We start from the raw sequence: 22,163 nt of genomic DNA on the forward strand, positions 1-22,163 counted from the left end.
AATTCTTTTGATCAGTGTTTGGGGAATCTTGAAAAGATGTTGAAGAGATGTATTGACACAAATTTGATGTTGAATTAGGAGAAGCGCCATTATATAGTGACGGGAGAGATCATGTTGGGTCATAAGATTTCAAGAGACAGTATAGAGGTGGATCGGGCGAAGATTGATACGATTAGCAGACTTCCTCCACCAACAAGTGTAAAGGCGATAAAACGTTTTCTTGGTCATGCAGGTTTCTATTGGTGGTTCATTATAGATTTTTCCAAGATTACCCACCCCATGACCTGACTCCTTGAGAAAGATATCCCGTTTGTTTTTTATGAAGATGTTTGAAGGCGTTTAGGTATTTGAAAGTGAAACTCATGAGTGCTCCCAGTTTTGTTTCACCCAATTGGACCTTGCCTTTTGAGCTCATGTGTGATGCTAGCGATTATGAAGTCTTGGCGGTTTTGGGGCAAAGGAGAGAGAAAAATTTTCATCCAATTTATTATGCAATCAAGACGTTAAATGATGCCCAAGATAATTACACCGCCACCGAAAAAATCTTTTTACGTCATTTTTGCATTTGACAAGTTTCGGTCCTATCTTGGGAAGGTTTGACCGGAGGTCATCATGGTGCGCTTGCTACATTGCAAAAGGCATTTAAGTGTGGTTTTTATTGGACGATGGTTGTGAAGGATGCAATGAAGTTTGTGAAGATATGTGATGCTTGCCAACAAACCGGTAATATTTCTTCGAAAAATGAGGTGCCCCAAAACCCCATACAAACTATTGAAATTTTTTACGTTTGGGGCATCGATTTTTATGGGACTGTTCTTTATTTCCTGTGGTAATAAGTATATTCTAGTGGCGATTGATTATGTTTCTAAGTGGGTTGAAGGCCAAGTGTTGACTACTAATGATGCCCGAGTGGTTGAAAAGTTTCTCAAGAAGTTGTTTACTGGTTTGTTACTCCGAGAACTATTATTAGTGATCGGGGCACTCATTTTTGCAACACCGTCATGGAGAAGGCATTGGCTTGTTATGTAGTTACTCATCATACCTCTACCTCTTACCATCCTCAAACGAGTGGTCAAGTCGAGAATGCAAATATAGGGGTGAAGAGGATTTTGGAGAAAACGGTGGGAATAAGTCAGAAATATTGGTCAGAGAAGTTGGATGACACGTTAGGGGCATTCCATACTGCGTATAAAACACCTTTCGGTACCACACCGTTCATGCTCGTGTACGGAAAATTGTGTCACCTTCCCGTTGAGTTGGAGCACCATGCATTTTGGGCGTTGAAGATGGTTAATCTTGATCTTACCGAAGCTGCTAAGAAGATCTTACCTTGGGACTTACAACGTTTGCGTACTTTCGCATGCCGTTTGGCTATGTAACACTCTGGCCACTTTCTAGCGATGTATGGTGGCCATATTTTAGGATATGATATAGACGTCCATGGAGGTTTTATTTTATGGATGATTTTTCAGTTTATAGTAATTCTTTTGATCAGTGTTTGGGGAATCTTGAAAAGATGTTGAAGAGATGTATTGACACAAATTTGATGTTGAATTGGGAGAAGCGCCATTTTATGGTGACGGAAGAGATCATGTTGGGTCATAAGATTTCCAGAGACAGTATAGAGATGGATCGGGCGAAGATTAATACGATTAGCAGACTTCCTCCACCAACAAGTGTAAAGGCGGCAAAACGTTTTCTTGGTCATGCAGGTTTCTATTGGTGGTTCGTTATAGATTTTTCCAAGATTACCCGCCCCATGACCTGACTCCTTGAGAAAGATGTCCCGTTTGTTTTTTATGAAGATGTTTGAAGGCGTTTAAGTATTTGAAGGTGAAACTCATGAGTGCTCCCAGTTTTGTTTAACCCGATTGGACCTTGCCTTTTGAGTTCATGTGTGATGCTAGCGATTATGAAGTCTTGGCGGTTTTGGGGCAAAGGAGAGAGAAAAATTTTCATCCAATTTATTATGCAATCAAGACGTTAAATGATGCCCAAGATAATTACACCACCACCGAAAAAAACTTTTTACGTCATTTTGCATTTGACAAGTTTCGGTTCTATCTTGTGAAGGTTTGGCCGGAGGTCATCATGGTGCGCTTGCTACATTGCAAAAGGCATTTGACTGTGGTTTTTATTGGTCGATGGTTGTGAAGGATGCTATGAAGTTTGTGAAGATATGTGATGCTTTCCAACGAACCGGTAATATTTCTTCGAAAAATGAGATGCCCCAAAACCCCATACGAACTATTGAAATTTTTGACGTTTGGGGCATCGATTTTTATGGGACTGTTCTTTACGTCATTTTTTACGTCATTTTGCATTTGACAAGTTTCGGTCCTATCTTGTGAAGGTTTGGCCGGAGGTCATCATGGTGCGCTTGCTACATTGCAAAAGGCATTTGACTGTGGTTTTTATTGGTCGATGGTTGTGAAGGATGCTATGAAGTTTGTGAAGATATGTGATGCTTTCCAACGAACCGGTAATATTTCTTCGAAAAATGAGATGCCCCAAAACCCCATACGAACTATTGAAATTTTTGACGTTTGGGGCATCGATTTTTATGGGACTGTTCTTTATTTCCGGTGGTAATAAGTATATTCTTGTGGCGATTGATTATGTTTCTAAGTGGGTTGAAGGCCAAGTGTTGACTACTAATGATGCCCGGGTGGTTGTAAAAGTTTCTCAAGAAGTTGTTTTCTCGTTTCGTTACTCCGAGAGCTATTATTAGTGATCGGGGCACTCATTTTTGCAACACCGTCATGGAGAAGGCATTGGCTTGTTATGTAGTTACTCCTCGTACCTCTACCGCTTACCATCCTTAAACGAGTGGTCAAGTCGAGAATGCAAATAGAGGGGTGAAGAGGATTTTGGAGAAAACGGTGGGAATAAGTCAGAAATATTGGTCAGAGAAGTTGGATGACAAGTTAGGGGCATTCCAAACTGCGTATAAAACACCTTTCGGTACTACACCGTTCATGCTCGTGTACGGTAAATTGTGTCATCTTCCCGTTGAGTTGGAGCACCATGCATTTTGGACGTTGAAGATGGTTAATCTTGATCTTACTGAAGCTGCTAAGAAGATCCTACCTTGGGACTTACAACGTTTGCGTACTTTCTCATGTCGTTTGGCTATGTAACACTCTTGCCACTTTCTAGCGATGTATGTTGGCCATATTTTAGGATATGATATAGACGTCCATGGAGGTTTTATTTTATGGATGATTTTTCAGTTTATAGTAATTATTTTGTTCAGTGTTTGGGGAATCTTGAAAAGATGTTGAAGAGATGTATTGACACAAATTTGATGTTGAATTGGGAGTAGAGCCAATTTATGGTGACGGAAGAGATCATGTTGGTTCATAAGATTTCCAGAGACAGTATAGATATGTATCTGGCGAAGATTGATACGATTAGCAGACTTCCTCCACCAACAAGTGTAAAGGTGACAAAACGTTTTCTTTGTCATGCAGGTTTCTATTGGTGGTTCATTATAGATTTTTCCAAGATTACCCGCCCCATGACCTGACTCCTTGAGAAAGATGTCCCATTTGTTTTTTATGAAGATGTTTGAAGTCGTTTAAGTATTTGAAGATGAAACTCATGAGTGCTCCCAGTTTTGTTTCACCCGATTGGACCTTGCCTTTTGAGCTCATGTGTTATGCTAGCGATTATGAAGTCTTGGCGGTTTTGGGGCAAAGGAGAGAGAAAAATTTTCATCCAATTTATTATGCAATCAAGACGTTAAATGATGCCCAAGATAATTACACCACCACCGAAAAAAACTTTTTACGTCATTTTTGCATTTGACAAGTTTCGGTCCTATCTTGTGAAGGTTTGACCGGAGGTCATCATGGTGCGCTTGCTACATTGCAAAAGGCATTTGAGTGTGGTTTTTATTGGCCGATGGTTGTGAAGGATGCTATGAAGTTTGTGAAGATATGTGATGCTTGCCAACAAACCGGTAATATTTCTTCGAAAAATGAGATGCCCCAAAACCCCATACAAACTATTGAAATTTTTTACGTTTGGGGCATCGATTTTTATGGTACTGTTCTTTATTTCCGGTGGTCATAAGTATATTCTTGTGGCGATTGATTATGTTTCTAAGTGGGTTGAAGGCCAAGTGTTGACTACTAATGATGCCCGGGTGGTTGTAAAATTTTCTCAAGAAGTTGTTTACTCATTTCGTTACTCCGAGAGCTATTATTAGTGATCGGGGCACTCATTTTTGCAACACCGTCATGGAGAAGGCATTGGCTTGTTATGTAGTTACTCATCATACCTCTACCTCTTACCATCCTCAAACGAGTGGTCAAGTCGAGAATGCAAATATAGGGGTGAAGAGGATTTTAGAGAAAACGGTGGGAATAAGTCAAAATATTGGTCAGAGAAGTTGGATGTCACATTAGGGGCATTCCATACTGCGTATAAAACACCTTTCGGTACCACACCGTTCATGCTCGTGTACAGTAAATTTTGTCATCTTCCCATTGAGTTGGAGAACCATGCATTTTGGGCGTTGAATATGGTTAATCTTGATCTTACCGAAGCTGCTAAGAAGATCCTACCTTGGGACTTACAACGTTTGCGTACTTTCGCATGCCGTTTGGCTATGTATCACTCTGGCCACTTTCTAGCGATGTATGGTGGCCATATTTTAGGATATGATATAGACGTCCATGGAGGTTTTATTTTATGGATGATTTTTCAGTTTATAGTAATTCTTTTGATCAGTGTTTGGGGAATCTTGAAAAGATGTTGAAGAGATGTATTGACACAAATTTGATGTTGAATTGGGAGAAGCGCCATTTTATGGTGACGGAAGAGATCATGTTGGGTCATAAGATTTCAAGAGACAGTATAGAGATGGATCGGGCGAAGATTGATACGATTAGCAGACTTCCTCCACCAACAAGTGTAAAGGCGGCAAAACGTTTTCTTGGTCATGCAGGTTTCTATTGGTGGTTCATTATAGATTTTTCCAAGATTACCAGCCCCATGACCTGACTCCTTGAGAAAGATTTCCCTTTTGTTTTTTATGAAGATGTTTGAAGGCGTTTAAGTATTTGAAGGTGAAACTCATGAGTGCTCCCAGTTTTGTTTAACCCGATTGGACCTTGCCTTTTGAGTTCATGTGTGATGCTAGCGATTATGAAGTCTTGGCGGTTTTGCGGCAAAGGAGAGAGTAAAATTTTCGTCCAATTTATTATGCAATCAAGACGTTAAATGATGCCCAAGATAATTACACCACCACCGAAAAAAAATTTTCCGTCATTTTTGCATTTGACAAGTTTCGGTCCTATCTTGTGAAGGTTTGACCGGAGGTCATCATGGTGCGCTTGCTACATTGCAAAAGGCATTTGACTGTGGTTTTTATTGGACGATGGTTGTGAACGATGCTATGAAGTTTGTGAAGATATGTGATGCTTGCCAACGAACCGGTAATATTTCTTCGAAAAATGAGATGCCCCAAAACCCCATACAAACTATTGAAATTTTTGACGTTTGGGGCATCGATTTTTATGGGACTGTTCTTTATTTCCGGTGGTAATAAGTATATTCTTGTGGCGATTGATTATGTTTCTAAGTGGGTTGAAGGCCAAGTGTTGACTACTAATGATGCCCGGGTGGTTGTAAAAGTTTCTCAAGAAGTTGTTTACTCGTTTCGTTACTCCGAGAGCTATTATTAGTGATCGGGGCACTCATTTTTGCAACACCGTCATGGAGAAGGCATTGGCTTGTTATGTAGTTACTCATCGTACCTCTACCGCTTACCATCCTCAAACGAGTGGTCAAGCCAAGAATGCAAATAGAGGGGTGAAGTGGATTTTGGAGAAAACGGTGGGAATAAGTCAGAAATATTGGTCAGAGAAGTTGGATGACACGTTAGGGGCATTCCAAACTGCATATAAAACACCTTTCGGTACCACACTGTTCATGCTTGTGTACGGTAAATCGTGTCATCTTTCCGTTGAGTTGGGGCACCATGAATTTTGGGCGTTGAAGATGGTTAATCTTGATCTTACCGAAGCTGCTAAGATGAGATACTTTCATATTCATGAGTTGGAAGAGCTTCCTGATGCAGCATATTATCGATCGTTGAATATCAAAGAAAAGACGAAAGTTTTACATGATCGACGATTGAAGGGAGGTAAAGAGTTTAAGAAAGTTGATAAAGTTTTATTTATTAACTCTCGTTTGAAGTTGTTTTTAGGTAAACTAAGATCAAAGTGGATGGGACCATATTTGGTGAAAGAAGTTTTCCCGTACGGAGTGGTGGAAATAGAGAATCTAGACAACGGAACTTCTTGGAATGTGAACGACCATCGGTTGAAGCACTATCTTGGAGGGCCAGAGGACTCGATCAAGATGGAGGAAACTCCTCTCGATCCATCACTTTGAATCATCACATGAGTTCTTGAGTGAAAACTCAAGTGTAGAGTTTATATATTTTATCTTATTTATATTTCAATTTTCATTTTATTTTTTCTTTGAGTCGCTAACAATATTTTTACGTAGTTTTTGTTTGTGTTGTTGAGTTATTTCAAGGAATCATTATCATCATGGAGAGAGGAATCTATGAGAATTCGGATGTCCAGGTAAGTTTTGCACGTCAAAAAATGACTTAAAATGGGTATAGGAGGGCTTGGGTATAGGAAGGCATCAAGGCTTCCAAAACTCGAAACTTTCGGGAAATATGCCTCGTCGTGCGGCGCGACGAGGCATGGAGACCAAGCCATGCAGCGGGGCCAAGAACTAGAGAAACTTGACACGCCGCGTCACGCGGCCAGACCGTCACTCCTGGTCGCGCGGCGCGACTAGAACAACAATCAGATTTCAGTTTTTAATTTTTACCATATTATGCATACTATTTCCAAAATTTTCAAATCCCCTTTTCTCCTTCACCCAAAACCCACGAACCCTAACCCCCTTTTTCACCAAATCCACCATTGTTACACTCTTTTTCTTCAAATTAAACCACTAAATGATCATAATATCTCACATTATTACTACCCACCATCCAATTTCGCTCATTCATCATCACACGGGTCACAAGAATCTCTCACAGTAACAAATTATTTGCATCTTTATTCCAAAATTACTCAACTTTTAGGTATAATTTCTTGTATTATTGTACTCTGTTTTGTTTTCAGATTCTTAGTTTTATTTTATTTTTATTTTTATAGTTGGTTGTCGGGTTTTCTTAAAGTTGCTACTTGAGATATTTTGGTTCATGGTTGCGGGTTGAAATGGTTTGGATTTTGTTTCATTTTTTAGGGTGTCGGCGGTATGATTGGTTGTTTTTGAAAGTTTTTCTCAAGGTTGTGGATGGGTTGGTTTGGGCTATACCGAGTATATTTATTGTTGGGATTTGTTTTGGGAGATTGGACATGGAATTCTTAGAGGTCGAAACGAGATGGAAAAAGATTTTTACTGAACACAAATTTTGAAAATTTTTGGTTTTCCACTCGATTTTAACTCAATGTTCGGTTGGTTGTCAGTTGGGCTTAATTGGGACAATTAAAATGTCGTGAGGAGGTAGTGTACATTGACTCTTTGTTGCAGTGTCGGTAATTTAATTTAACTTTATTCTAAAGTTTGGAATTTCCGTTTACTTTATTTGATCATATAGCCACTCGTTCTTACTCAATTTCCATTCGGACTAGTTCGGTTTGAAATAATTTGTAGCCCTGATTTCCAAATTTTTTATTTTTTTTTATTTTTAGTTAAAAAAATATAAAAAAATACAAAAAAGATTTATTTTATTTTATTTTATTTTATTTTATTTTTACTTTTAGTGTACTTACTCCCATTGTTTGTTTGCCTATCCGTTTTTATATTCAGGGTGTCGTGTGAAGGATCAAAAGAAGCGGTAAAACTTAGAAGAGGTCCGGTTCCACTCCCACAAGGCAGGCCGACTGATGTTGAAATTGCTACACCAAAGAGACAGGTTATTAATTATCAGGATAAAGTATCATCCTTAGAAGTAAAAGTTCTAATATTCGTGAGAGCCCGTTACTTTACTTTTCAGAAGATTCGGATAAATATGCCAAGTTGTATAATCTTATTTCTTTTGATTTGCTTACTTTTAAGACCATTGATTAGAGTTTGTTGGATATTATTAGGTAGAGAGAACGGGTTGAAGAACTTTTTGGCCCAAATTCAAAGAAGTGTTATGTCTAAGTGAGCCACTGTATAAAGAGATGACTTTGGAATTTTTTTTTGCACTTTTCAATGTAAATATGGGTATTTTAGTCAGTCGGATGTGGTGTCTTTTCCTTTGGGTCGTACTACATATCAGATGACTATTGCTGAATTTGGAGAGACGAGTGATTTTTATACGAGGGCGGAGGTCGAGTCGCCTGAATTTCAAACAAGTTTGAGGGGTGTTTTTAAACACCAGAAACCGGTGAGTTTGTCTAATACTCCTTTGGCCGCATTTTGGGAGACGATTGCGAGTTCTCTATTTTTGGGGAGTATGTTGAGTTCAGAAATTCGAGACATGATTCTTTGCTACATTCATAAGATTTTAGTGACCACACTAATTAGAAGAGGTTCAGGTGAGAACAAGATTAACTGGTTGGATATATTTTGTTTGTTGGTTATGGTTGAGAAAAAGCCAGTTAAATTGGTGAGTGTGTTGCCATAGTAGTTTCATCACGCGAGACGAGGGGGGCACGAAAAAGAGGGCTAAACTTTATATGGGCCCATATATTACTGTGATTTCTCAGAATTTGGGGGTTTTACGACGCTTAAACCAGAATACATGAGAAAAGGACCCGGGGTAGAGTTTGTTGGTGTTAATGATCTGAGGCATGCCAAGATTTTAAAGCTTCATGACCCGCTTGCTTGGGAAGAAATAAAAGTGAGTCCATAAGTACACCCACCACCAGAATCTGAAGCTGTTGCGGCTATGCGAGCCAAACTTCCTACACGACATCAGAGGCCTTTGCATCGTTCTGAGAAGTCGAGTATGCAGTTTCTAGTTAGAGCCCCGTCCCGAGTCTCTTACACTTGACTAGTTATATGATCGCATAGAGTCGAGATTCGATCAGATGAGGGCATATAATAATGAGCAGTGTGATGATTTAAGGAGAATTATTAGAGAAAATCAATAGAGACAAGATGACACTTTGAGGCATTTGACGAATGGGTTGATATTGGTTTTCCTGATTTTCTTTGACATCATGGTCCGAGTTTTCCGAGTGGTTATGGTTATGGAGCTCCTTTGTTGCAGATTACATATATACGGTTTCATCGTGAAGTTAATATGCGGTGCTTGCTTATGATCACTTCGTGTCATCTGACTTCATGGTCTCATTCATTACATATTGGCTGTACAATTCAAGCATCTAGTCATTTACCCATCACTTAAATGTGGTATCAAAATTATGTATATATGACTTTCTAGTTTGTATAAGTAACTTAAGTCGCTATTTTTGCTTTCAAACCCGAACTTGGTTGTGTATACTCTTTACGTATATACAATCCAATGTATGTTTACTATATACTTTATGCATTTGATTATTAACAAAACCAATCTCTAAAATCAATTTTTAGTTATGTATTGCAATCAACTCATGTCACATACCAATCACTATAATTCTTCATGGTTCGACACCAGGTATCTTTATTTTAATCGACTCTCTGATGTGATCACACATAATCACATTTGTGTGCACGCACACACATATGAATTTATATTGCGACACTATAAAATTATTGATTCCTTTTGGTACCCAGGTCGGCTCCATGGCGGGAGGAGGATGGTTACATGTCAACACTATCATGATATTGGTCGTAAATTGCTCTCTCTCTCTCTCTCTCTCTCTCTCTCCAAGATGACAAACTAACCCTATGTCACTTTCTATTCTTCATGTGTATTATGGCTCTCTTATCTCTTCCACCTCACCTCACCTCACATGTATCTCATTCTAGCATTAAAGATTTAGGTGCATACTTTTAGAAACCGTAAAATTACAAATTTTATTATTATTGTTGTTGTTATATATACATATAAAATGTAAAACATCAAACATAGAATCTGAAATAAATTGGGACACCTTCATTGTTACTGTTATGGTAAGTGGTCATATTCCACAACAATGATAGGATGAAATGTGACTAGGGGTCATATACGAGTTCCAGGATAGGTATGATCACTACTATAAAAATGGTCCATTTTCAAACGGTTAAATAGTGTTTTAATAAAGTGCTTCAAAACCGTTTTAAACTTGTGTTGCAAAAGTTATTTAAAACAGTTTCAAAAACCGATGCAAATAGTGTGTTGTTCATGATGCGTAAACCGTTGTAAGAAAATATAAGACATCCGAAAAAACGGTTCTTGATTATCCTAAAAACAACGGTTCTTTGATTATCCCAAAAACAACGATTCTACATATTTGGCATTTTCTTTTAAATAAAAATTATATTTGTATTAACCAACACAATGTAGCAACCAAAAACCTCAAATCCAATTTATATACATAAATAATCTTATATTTATACAAAAATGGTCTATGCCATAAATAAAAACTAGACAAATTTATATCTATCTATCTATATATATGTATACAATGTTATTTCTATATTCCCGCATTCGTTCAAAATATTTTTCGAATAACATCCTTAATATCTTAAAATTTGCATATGCATATTCTTCAACAGTTTGAGCAAGAAGCCCTATTTCCTTCTCTTCTTCATGTATAATTATGTCCATTTTCGGTCCAGCTAAAGATAAAAGCAACACATATCGATCAATTCCACAAAACTTATCAAGATTAGAATATCTATCAACATAACAAAACCAACTCTATAATATATGTAAAAATGGATCACTTAGTTATTCACATGAGACCACAACTTTAATAAAGTTGGTTTTGGTTCAATCATTCTCTCAACTAATTGGTGTGAATAATTATAAGTTCTATATAAAACAAACATTAAACAAGTTTTTGAGAACATAATATATGAAAGCTACGACACATAATAAATTCAGTTTGTCTACAACACAAATTAAGGTACGAAAGCTACTTTGTGTGGCTTAACAAGTCATATTATATTGGATTAGAACAAACAAAAAAGAATCACAGTTTCAGCATTGTTTATATTCACTTACATGTTCTTTCCCGGTATATTCATCAATCATTATTCACTCTTTTCAGCTCTGAGTTATTCCTACGCTCAAGATGTTTTCCCAAAAACGATATAAAATATGCAATAACTTAAATCATTATTTTCAAAACAGACAATGTTGATTACTAACATCCCCTTTACATGGTGTAACAATATAAACTCCTCGTTTAAGATTTTTATCAAACACTTGTGTGCATTATGCTTTCCTTTAACTTAATGCTTCTTTCATTTTCAGAAAACTCCAAAAAAATGTATATCACTCCCTTTTTTCTAAATATTAATTATCCAAACAAAAATACTCCAAAAAGTGGAAGAACGAGAGACATGCATGTAGTGTAGTATAACAGAAAAAGCTTCTTCCGTAAATCAACAAATTTATGTTTCAGGAATGAAGACAATAAGGGAATGGATTTGTATCTATGTAACTAAATCAGAGACATCAAACAATCAACAAGATCAACATACGAAAAATCCTAGGCGGGTGCAATATTCCAATCGCTAAACATAGCCACAGAAGAAACAAATCCTTTTGGAAGTTACATAAAGTAAACTGATATTTACAGCTTTAACATAACAAAATCAAGCCTCATATATACTCTAACTGAAATTACAAACACAATCAACGAAGTATACCTAAATCTAAACAAAATCCGGCGAATGCAAATATGGTTTGAAGAGTGGATATAGATAGATTGGGAGGAAAACCATATATTGAGGTTAAAGAAAGGAGATGAAATTTTTAAAAGGAGAAAAGAAAATCATTATAAAGTGGTGGGAGGAAAAATTAGAACAAAGACTGCTCAAAAAGAAGAAACAACGCTAGTTTTCTTCTTGTTTACAAAGGTTGACATTCACATCGTTGTAAAATATTTTTTTTGACCGGTGTTATAACTTTTGTTTAATTATACAACGTTAGTTTTTTATCTTATTTACAACGGGTTTAAAAATTGTTCTTTTTAGCAATCAGTGGATGATATCTTATACAAGCTTGACTTTCACATTGTCGTAAAACATTGTTTCTTTGGCTAGTACTAATAGAGGTTTTTGTAGTAGTGGATGGCGATTGTACCATCTAGGAACAATCTAGACGTAATATAAGACTTTGATCAACACCCGTGATTCGGAAAATAGCTAAACACTCTGTTTCATCAATAACGAATTTCTGCACAACATGGCTCAACGAATCATGTCCATGATATGGTGTTTGGCATTGTGTTCGTGCATGTTTTGTGTAAGTCGTTCATTTGTTACTTGGATGTAATCGAGTCTGTATTAAATACATTATTCCGTGGTTATTTCAGTTTTGATTTGTATTGGCTGGGACGAACTTTCCAGTGGCGAACTTACTTAAGTTCACTTGGTCTGTAATAGGCGAAGATATGTAGTATATAAAAATATCTTCGGCCTAGGGTTTAAGGTAATCTCTTGACCGTTTTTGTATAGCGTTATAGTTCTCGTGTTGATTGTTTTACTAAAATAAAAGAATCAATGGAAGAATCTTTTGCATTATACATTTTTTCTAATCATTCTATATTCGTTTATATTACTAACCGGATACTAAGGGGATTTCGCACCCTTAGAGATTTGTGTCAATCTCGTATCAATCCATTTCAGTGACCTTCACATTGATTCATAATTAGGGGAATCATTGTTCATCTAGCACAAAACATATATAATACTCAAATCCATAATCCATAACTTGAATGACCTATGTCTGGAGTAAGGCAATGACCGCATAGGACATGAATATTATTCACATTTAAAATCGTAACCACTATCGTTTATCACTATAAACATGATACATCCATCCAAGTATGTGGCATTTAATTTACACTCATTACTTGCTCCCAATCAATGGACTCTTGTTCTTACGCCTGATTTTGGTCACAAGAAAAACACCCCCATCTTGTGGTAAGCAAAGACGCTCCTTTGTCTTGCATAAGAACTAAGGTTGAAGTCCATCCACCATCAAATGCCCCAATTATCCGGATTGTCTAGGAGAGCCTATACTGTTTTATATATAATTTACTATAAAACGATTACAATAAAGTGGCAGGCAAACGGGCAACAAGCTGCACCGCAACCCCCTTTTGAATAGCAAAACCAGTCCTGCTAAAAACGAAGCTTTGGACCTAGAAGCTGAAGAGGTTCCGAGTACGACGCGCTGAACCCTACTCAAAAATTTCACAGTCTCTGGGGCCAGAAAACCAAATGTATCAAAGGCAAATGGTAGAAAGACATGTTGATTATCTAAACAAGCTTTCTCGTGTTTAGCAACTTTGCCCGATTCAGCCTTCAACGCAGCCTGACCCACAACAAACCCACGGTCTCTGAGTTCAACGCTGCCTATACTTACCCAAACAAAAGATCATCCTCAACTTTATATTATCTGTTTCATAAAATTATGGGTAAAAATTACACACCTATGCGTCCAAATAATTTAGGAGATTCGATCATGAGGAAGATCACCACTCATGTATAGCTTTCATACACAATAGTTAAACTTATGTCCGACCCTGGGAGGGGCAAGGTGGGCGGCGTGCATAGCCCACTCTTCCCCTCCTGCGGGGATGATGGTGGTGGTTTAAAAAAAGTATTTATATTTTATATAAAAGTGTATAATTAATCTTAGAAGTTCAAGTTGTTTGTTAAACACTTGAATTTATTAATTTTTTATTTAGTTCAAGTCCAAGAAACATTTAAACCCCATTTTTTTTAACTAAACCCATTCATTCAACTAAGTTTATTAGGTGTCTATTTTTTAACTCGTCCAAACCTCTAAACTTTTTTGGATTCTCAGGGATGACCATGTTATGTTGTTGCTTCATGAACATTTTTTGTGAGATTTATATTACATGAATTGATTGTGTTAGTGTATTGGTGTTTGATGATCTATAATGAGGGATTAGAGTGATAAATAGAGGTCATTTATTGATAATATTGTTTGATTTTTTAGCGATTATTTGTGGGAGAATCTGCTGTTCATAGTAGATCATATATTCATTTGGAGCATCTCTGTTATCAATATGGTGATAACAGAGACATTGAAGCTTCATATTTACGAGAAAAGGTTTTACATGTTTGGAGTTTACTAGATCTACATGATTAAGAGTCCAAACATGCCACGTTATTGTACATGATCATGTCCAGTTATTCTTTATTAATCATGACTTGTGATTTCCACATTTGTTCCATTATAATCACATTAATTCTTCCACTCATTTCGTATTACTTTCTGGTTTCAAGCAGACAACATTATTAAACCCATGTGAAACCTGGAACAAATTGGCAATGATTAGAACCCCAAATTCATAGTAGCTATAGCTAGCATTATTTCACCCAAATGATCAGTTAGATGCTCCAAATGGACATATGATGATTATTTGCATTTAGAAAACAGAAACCTCATTGTGTTAACAAAGTAAGAAACCTCGATGATGACGTACGTACAGCACATATATATATCATAATGATAACAATTATACAAAAAATAATAATAATAATAATGATGATGATCATCTGCCCCTCAACAAGGCCTTCTCCGCCGAGTCCATCTCTTCTAATATCCTTGTCTTCCTTTTGGCCGGAATGGGAGAAGTGGGACCAAAGCTAACGTAGTGTCCGGAGACAGCATTGAGAGCTGAGTACATGTCCCGGAAGGATAACCTTCCAAGGAGGCTTTTCTCTCTCCGGTACTTGGCCACCCATGAGTTAGATGTTTCTCTTAACTCAGCCACCGCAGCTGCAATGTTGGGGTCAGTTTTGTCCATGTTGATAGTGGTCCTCACCTTGGCGATCACTTCTTGTGTTTCCTTTGTGTATTCTTCATCGGAAGCAGCCCATGCAGCAGCCGGAATGGATGCAGTGATTGTAGAGAGAGCTATGACGGCAGATAATGATAAGAAGGTGCGGCGGTGAGTGGTAGTGGTGGTGGAAGAAGAAGGTGTGGTGTGTTTGGAGTGAATGGGTAGTAAGAGGGGTTTAGGGGTCGTGGTGGTGGGAGTCACGTGTAACATGGAGGTGGGAGATGCCATGGAGGAGGAGGAGGAGGAGGAGGAGGAGAGTGAAGGTTGGGGTGGTGGTGGTAATTAGTAATGGTAATGGTAATGGTAATGGTAATGGTAATGGTAATGGAGGTTTGGTGTGATATGGATAGGGGCTTATCTGGTTTTCATAGTTTATGGTTGAGAATTTGTCGTCTAAGATTTTGGTGTGATGTGGCTTAATATGGGGTGGATAGGATGCTGCTACATGTTATATTCTTTCAAGTTTGTTAATGTTGAATTGCGAGTTTTCGTGATTATTAGTTATCATATTTGATTTTTAGGAAAATCGGATAAGAATAGCGCGTTCGTTTAACAGAACTCGTGATAATTCACAGTAATTTAAATTAAAATCTCATCACATTTGTGAGAATACAAAGGTTTGAATTAAAATTTAATGGTATGACGTGTTCATTTCGTTTTGGTGTGTTCAGTTGTCAAACAATTGAAATTGGAATTTAATTCCTTTAAATAAAGAATTTTCAAATCTTTCCAAAATGTGAAGGAATTCAAGTAAATTTATTGGAATCTTTTCCAACTTTTTTTTTTTGGAATGAGAATAACGAATAAAACAATTTACTTTTTTTTATTGTTTTTGTTTTTTTATATGTTTTAAGTTGTGAATTTTTTGTATTGTTTTTTATATTTTTTAAGGGTTTTTTAAGGACAAGTAAGGTGTCGAATACACAGGGAACCAATGGAAAGTCCTAATCAAACTCATAATTTATAAAATATTAAACTAAGCGGAAAGACGATGTCAAGCGGTTTGAAAGATTTGTTAAGTGAAAACACTATTACTTTGATTTGTAAATAATTATGAGGAAATAACAAATCTCCTGGTTTCAGGTTGCGAAGAAAGTTGGACAAGTAATTAAACCAATTTGGAAATCTCTTTATTTGAATCAATAAGCAAAAGACTAAATATTTGGCTTTGTTGATTATAAGAACTTAATCTTAACAATTTGCACAACTGAATAATAATCTATTTGATTACTAGTTTTAGGGTTTTATAAATGCAATCGGCTTAATGGTTAAAGAGAAACGGGTCAATGACTCTAAGAACCTAATCCTAAAAGTTGATGACCACAAATCAGTTAACTGATAAAACTTCAAAGCATTCAATTATGAACAATTGTTTAAATGCACAAACAAACATCAAAAGTTAACTAATCGAATGGTTAATCAAATCCAAATTTAATACCAAGGTTTTAAAACATCAAAGTCTAACCACAATCACAACCTTACTCCCGGAGATGGTTACAAATGGTTTAGCCTTGCATCTTCATCTTGATATGCTTGATTCTTGGTTGAGATGATGAGAACATGGAAAATTGTGGTGATTGGAAGGTGTTAGGATGGTGTATGATGGCCCCAAAATCGCCCAAGGATGTCAGGGTACGAAGAACTCTCGTAGGGTTTATCCCAGCTTAAATATGGAAGAACACAAGCCCAAAACGTAATTCCCGTTAGACCTGGTCGTAGCCTACGGCCAGGCCACCGTAGCCTACAACCTTCAGCCTTAAAGCTCCCATTATATCATTTTCATACTCTTCTCGTTGAGAAACCCACAATTCATATAATATGGGTTCCGTAACTCTTTTCCTAGCCCAAGATATGCTCGTTTTACTTTAGATGCGCACGAATCACTTCCAAACACCCCCGATTACTTCCTTTTTGCCCATAACTCAATTCCTTGTCATCCTAAGTGCTTCTAATTAGTTCCTTTAAGCTTTGAGCACCTGTAAACATAAAACCACTCAAAGTACTCGTGTTCGATACATATAAACAAGTTAAATACACGAGATTACACACTATAGACACATGCTTTCAACCACACATCAGCTATATTGTAATTCACGGGAAAATATTCAATGATGTAATCTAACCTTTGACAAACCAAACACTACCAAATTAGTTGGTTATTCGGATGCCGATTGGGCAAGGTGCATCGAAACGTGTTGGTAAACATATGGTTATTCAATCTGTATATGTGGGAACCTAGTCTCTTGGAATGCAAATAGCCTTCGGTCTCCAGATCAAGTTGCGAATCTGAGTACCGTGCTATGGAAAATACTGCAGCTGAGATTATATAGCTCACACATCTTCTTCATGAACTTCATGCTTTGCCCTCGGACCGCCCGACCCTACTATGCAACAACAAAAGTGCCATCTTAGTCAAAATCCAGTCTCTCATAAACGAGCTAAGCATATCCAGGTGACAGATATTTTCACTAAGAGCCTTCCAAGACCCCTCTTCGAATGATTTCGCTCTATGCTTTGCGTTGGTCCCCCACCTGTTCGATTGACGGGGTGTAATAATCAACCATAATTCACGGGATTTGTTATCAATGATTGTTTGTAACTTTAGATAGTATATCATGTTATTTTAGGATTGATTATATGTCCATATTCATAGGAGATGTTTAGCCTATGTATTAATGTAATTGTTTTGAATATAATCAATCTTGGAGACTTTCAAATAAAATACAACCTAATTTTATATTAGAGAGAGAGAGAGAGTGTGTGAGTGAGTGAGTGAGTGAGTAAACACAAAACCAAACACACACTTTTGTTTCAACCGTGAGTTGATATGTATGCACATGATGAAACCACGACAACTCGACTTGTTGTGTGCGCCTTTTCGTGAATCGGTTACGATAGCCACACGTAGAGCGTCATTTCATCATACCAATATTACAACCTAGGACATGACACTTCACTAACCCGGTTTGTTGGCTCATTGCCCAAACCGAATATAAGTTTAATCACATATGGCCCATTTATAAAAAAGTGTTTGACCCAATAACTAAATAATACTTACTATGCAAGCCCAAAGAATTAAAACATTAAAATCCAATAACTTTAATGGGGGAAAATAATATCAAATGTTGCATAAAGGTAAAATCTTGAACAAGATTTGCTTTATCCTTTTAAGTGCAATCAAACCAAGATTTGATTTATCCAAAAACAACACACAAAAACTCTTGAATCCCAAGTAACACAATTAATATAAAAAAAAGTGCTTTGTTGATCAAGATCATTTCATATCAAATAAGCACTGCAGATCGTGGTTCTTTACTTAAAGAATCTTGTAACTTTTTCCAGAAATAACACAAGTTCAAAGTTTCCTATTAACTTTAATCATTCAATTTTGGATCTATCTACATACAAAAGGAAGCCTCTATCGTCTTTTGGCTATAAAAGTAATCAAAAAGAGTGAATAGAGAGTGAAAACAATAGTGCCAGTTTCCATCTTTCTTTCCAACAATTAAAGTAGCAATAGATTATTCCCATAACTAATGCATTGCAATCTTAGTGTCCTTTACCCAAAAATACAAAGAGGATAGAGAGAGTTAAGCATTCACTCCTCCTTAAAGATATTAGAAAAACCTGAATCTAGCAAGAAAAAAGCAAAACATTTGTGATATGGATTCGAAGTATGTGATATGATAAGTGATTAATTATACATCTGTTCTGACATTGGGACGGGTATGCTATTAGGTAACATCGCCCAAGTATCTGAAAGGCCGAAGGTAATTCCACACCCATTTACCGCATCAAAACTAAGATATTATTATATATTATTTTCATTAAACATGTAACCAATTTTTATTTAATTTAAAACGTTCGAAATCCAAATATTGGTAAACATATAGAAGATTAGTTGAATATATTCGATATTTCAAGTTGATTCTCGAGTGATTTAAGATTAAGTTTCAGGTAGTGAGAACCACATGCAACTTTTAACCGCAAAAGATTATAACCAAGTATACTCATTATCTGATGAGTGAAGAGTAACAAATACCCGACAAATATGAATCTGGATATGAAAAATAAAAAATGACTTAAAAACAAAATTAGGAACAAGTTTAAAGCTAATTCATTTTGAACGTACGTCTTCATAGAAGCCACATTAATTCAATGAATACGAACACTTTTCTTTACCAAAGTACATAAAGTCATAAATACTAACATTTATCAGGGGATACTCGAACTAATTGTTTTTGGCAAAATTTATATTATTTTATATTATATACTTACTGTGTAACCTATGATGTTGGTAAATATTTCTAACTTATGATCTTGGTAGATATCTCTAGAGTTTCAACTTCTTAAAAATAATTAAATGCATCCTCCAGTGGGATTATTGAGGACGTCTTTTGACCGATGTGAAAGAAAAAGAAAACGGACATGGAGATCAAGCGTCAAGAGTAGAGGATTGCGAGAGACGTCGCTTGCAAAACCTTTGACTAGATTCAACATAAGAAAAGAGACGACGACCTCTCGTCGTCGTTTGATGCATGTGAACGCTCTAGATTAAAAGAGCTAATAAAACTCTTGACTTAGTTAAGAAAATGCTTCCCACTAGTCAAGATTGAGGGCACGATCGAGTTCATGCTTCACTCCTAACCATTCTTTTGTTTAGGCTTTTAAATTATTATTATTACTAGGTTAGGGACCCGTGTAATACACGGGCTTGATGAAATTTAATTGAATAACAATAAAAAAAGTAGATAAAATTATTATAGTATACATAAATAATACAAATATATTAATAGTTGGTGAGAGTGTTGATAAAAAATTATATAAGCAATTGTTATTTTGTAGTAATTTGGAAAATTCCTTCCAAAACTTTTGATATTGTATTTGTATAATTATAATATATAACAACATTTGTGTAACGTTTCTTATAGACAATTTTAAAATTCGGGGTAAATAAAAGTGGGGTTTGGAATGCAAGTGCTAAAATTTTGATAATTGTTGGCTGTATCTTTAGTAAAAAATCAGTGGAGTTTTTTTTTATCAAATGGTTACCGGTTAAGCATAATAACATTATAAACAATATAGTGTCAGTAATACTACGGATAAGATTACTGATCCATAACCGTTCACATATATTCCAACTTAATAAAAACAAAAAACTACACGATCCCTAATTACAGGTTATATAACTTATAAATGAAAATGAAAACAAACATACAAAATTTAACTAAATGCACACCTTGTGATTTTTCTTTATCGTAGTATACACCTCTGGTCCTCAGCCAACCTCGCTCACAAATGATCCTGCAGATTGCCCAGTTCTATCTCTGTGCTCAGCTTTCTTTTCCAACACCAGCTCCAACCGAAATTTCCTCCTGCTCTTCAAAATCTTTCCTTGACTTAACACCTTTTATGCTTTTCCAATTTGAATAATGAAGGGCGTGGAACCAAACTAATGACCAGTTTAACGGTTTTAAACGGAACCATCAACAACCATAAAAGTAAAACACTGCCACACAACAATTTTGACCATCAAAAATTCAAAGTTGCCAATAAAGTCAGACTATACCAGAACACTGTTATTTTGCAGATTTTCAATAATACCCAAAATACCCTTTATGATATAAAGGTTTCATTGACCTTCCCAGTTACCCAAGAAGTCAAAAGTGACCCATTAAAAGTCAGAGTTGCTAAATTTGATCAAATAACATATTTTCTTCAATATTTCGTACTGACAGTCCCGTTTTGTCAAAAGATATTCCAAGGCTTCTGAACTTGTCATAAACCTATGATCATTAGAAGTTCGGGACTCAATCTTATACAATTCATAAAACTGAGGAATGGCAGCTCTAGCACCAAACAACATATGATCTTTAAAATCTTCTATCAATGTGATGGATCTATATGTGTAATAAACGGGTATAAAAGCTAGAAAAATTATAAATATTAAATATAAAAAATTGTGTTTCTTATCTTTATTCATGTAATAAAGCTAAATTCAATACAAAATAGATTTGTCGCGTTCATTCAAATGCAATTATTAAAAATGGTTAAACAAACGATAAAAATTAGCCATAACTCATTATATAAATGTTTAAACTAAGTAAGCTATGAGCGGTCACTTCTGATTTAAAGTCGTAGTGAACTACACCTTATAAATGACTGATATTTAGTTATTTCAAATGCAATAAAAATGGTACCTTGCAAGTATTCTATCTAAGAGCTCCCCTCCTTGGAAGAAACATGGAAGAAAAGAAATAACTTAGTCCATGACAACATAGACCTTCTGATGATCTTCATAATTTAACTAAGTTGCTATGACCTGTCAGCGCGCGCAATATCTTAACTTTTCTTCTCACGCCTTCAATTGATATAGCTTCTACCATCTATAGAATCATATAAAAATACAACCAAAAGAAACTGAACAAAATCCAAACCATTAAAATTGAAAATCAAAGATTAATATTGAAATCCTATTGTCTGAGTTAAAGGGTTAACACAAAAAGGGTGACATCCAAATGAAGCTGTAAAACAACATAAATAATTCAACAATGGCTTTGCCTATAACAAAATTGTTCTTAGAATGTTTACACTTCTTAATTTAAAAATATAAGAATATAGTGAATCTGAGACTTAAATCGAAGGATTACAATTGGCAAGCTTCTTATATGCATGTTTCAAATATTCCACAAAGTTCATCTCCAACATAGGATCTACAAATATTTAACAAACTTTCAAATACTTGACACTAATGTAGATCATTTTCTTGTGTGTGAGTTTAAAAATAGAGGTAAAGACTTAAGTGACCTAGGAACACCCTTAAATTGAATCTTATGAAGCGTTGTTTTAAGTTCCCACAATATCCTCTAAATCATTTCCCCAATACTATACTTCTTCTTCTACTTCTTCCTGTGTCTTTTTGCCACCGCATGTTAACTGCAATTGTAATTAATAACCCACCCCTTTTCCTCTCTCCTTCCCGTGAAGTCATTGCCACCAACAATAACCATAATGGCTACTTAACTCTCTCTCTCTTTCTTGATCTTGAGTTGCCAGGTTATTTTGCGTTTTCAATCTTTTTTTCTAAACCTTTTTGGGTTTTTCTTGAATTTGTGCTTGTTTTTGAAGATTGATTATGGGAAAACTTGGGCTTGTGTGAAAATGTAAGTGTACTGTTTTTTTGTTAAAGATTATAAGATTACCCAAAAATATAATCTT

At 36.0% G+C, this 22,163-nt stretch overlaps 2 protein-coding genes across 2 annotated transcripts; one reads left to right on the forward strand and one right to left on the reverse strand.

Moving 5' to 3' along the window:
- The first annotated feature begins 5,724 nt into the window (after window positions 1-5,724).
- LOC143619463 (uncharacterized) lies at window positions 5,725-6,405 on the forward strand. The gene has a single exon (XM_077091392.1). It carries the CDS (start codon window positions 5,725-5,727, stop codon window positions 6,403-6,405), a length of 681 nt encoding a protein of 226 aa, XP_076947507.1.
- An 8,198-nt stretch (window positions 6,406-14,603) lies between these two features.
- LOC143619474 (photosystem II repair protein PSB27-H1, chloroplastic-like) lies at window positions 14,604-15,180 on the reverse strand. The gene has a single exon (XM_077091400.1). It carries the CDS (start codon window positions 15,171-15,173, stop codon window positions 14,655-14,657), a length of 519 nt encoding a protein of 172 aa, XP_076947515.1. The 5' UTR covers window positions 15,174-15,180; the 3' UTR covers window positions 14,604-14,654.
- Between the last annotated feature and the right edge of the window lie 6,983 nt (window positions 15,181-22,163).

This window comes from Bidens hawaiensis, unplaced genomic scaffold (assembly GCF_021521415.1).
Source record: "Bidens hawaiensis isolate Kalapana, Puna unplaced genomic scaffold, B.hawaiensis_p1.1 tig00002442_1, whole genome shotgun sequence".
Lineage (NCBI taxonomy): Eukaryota > Viridiplantae > Streptophyta > Magnoliopsida > Asterales > Asteraceae > Bidens > Bidens hawaiensis.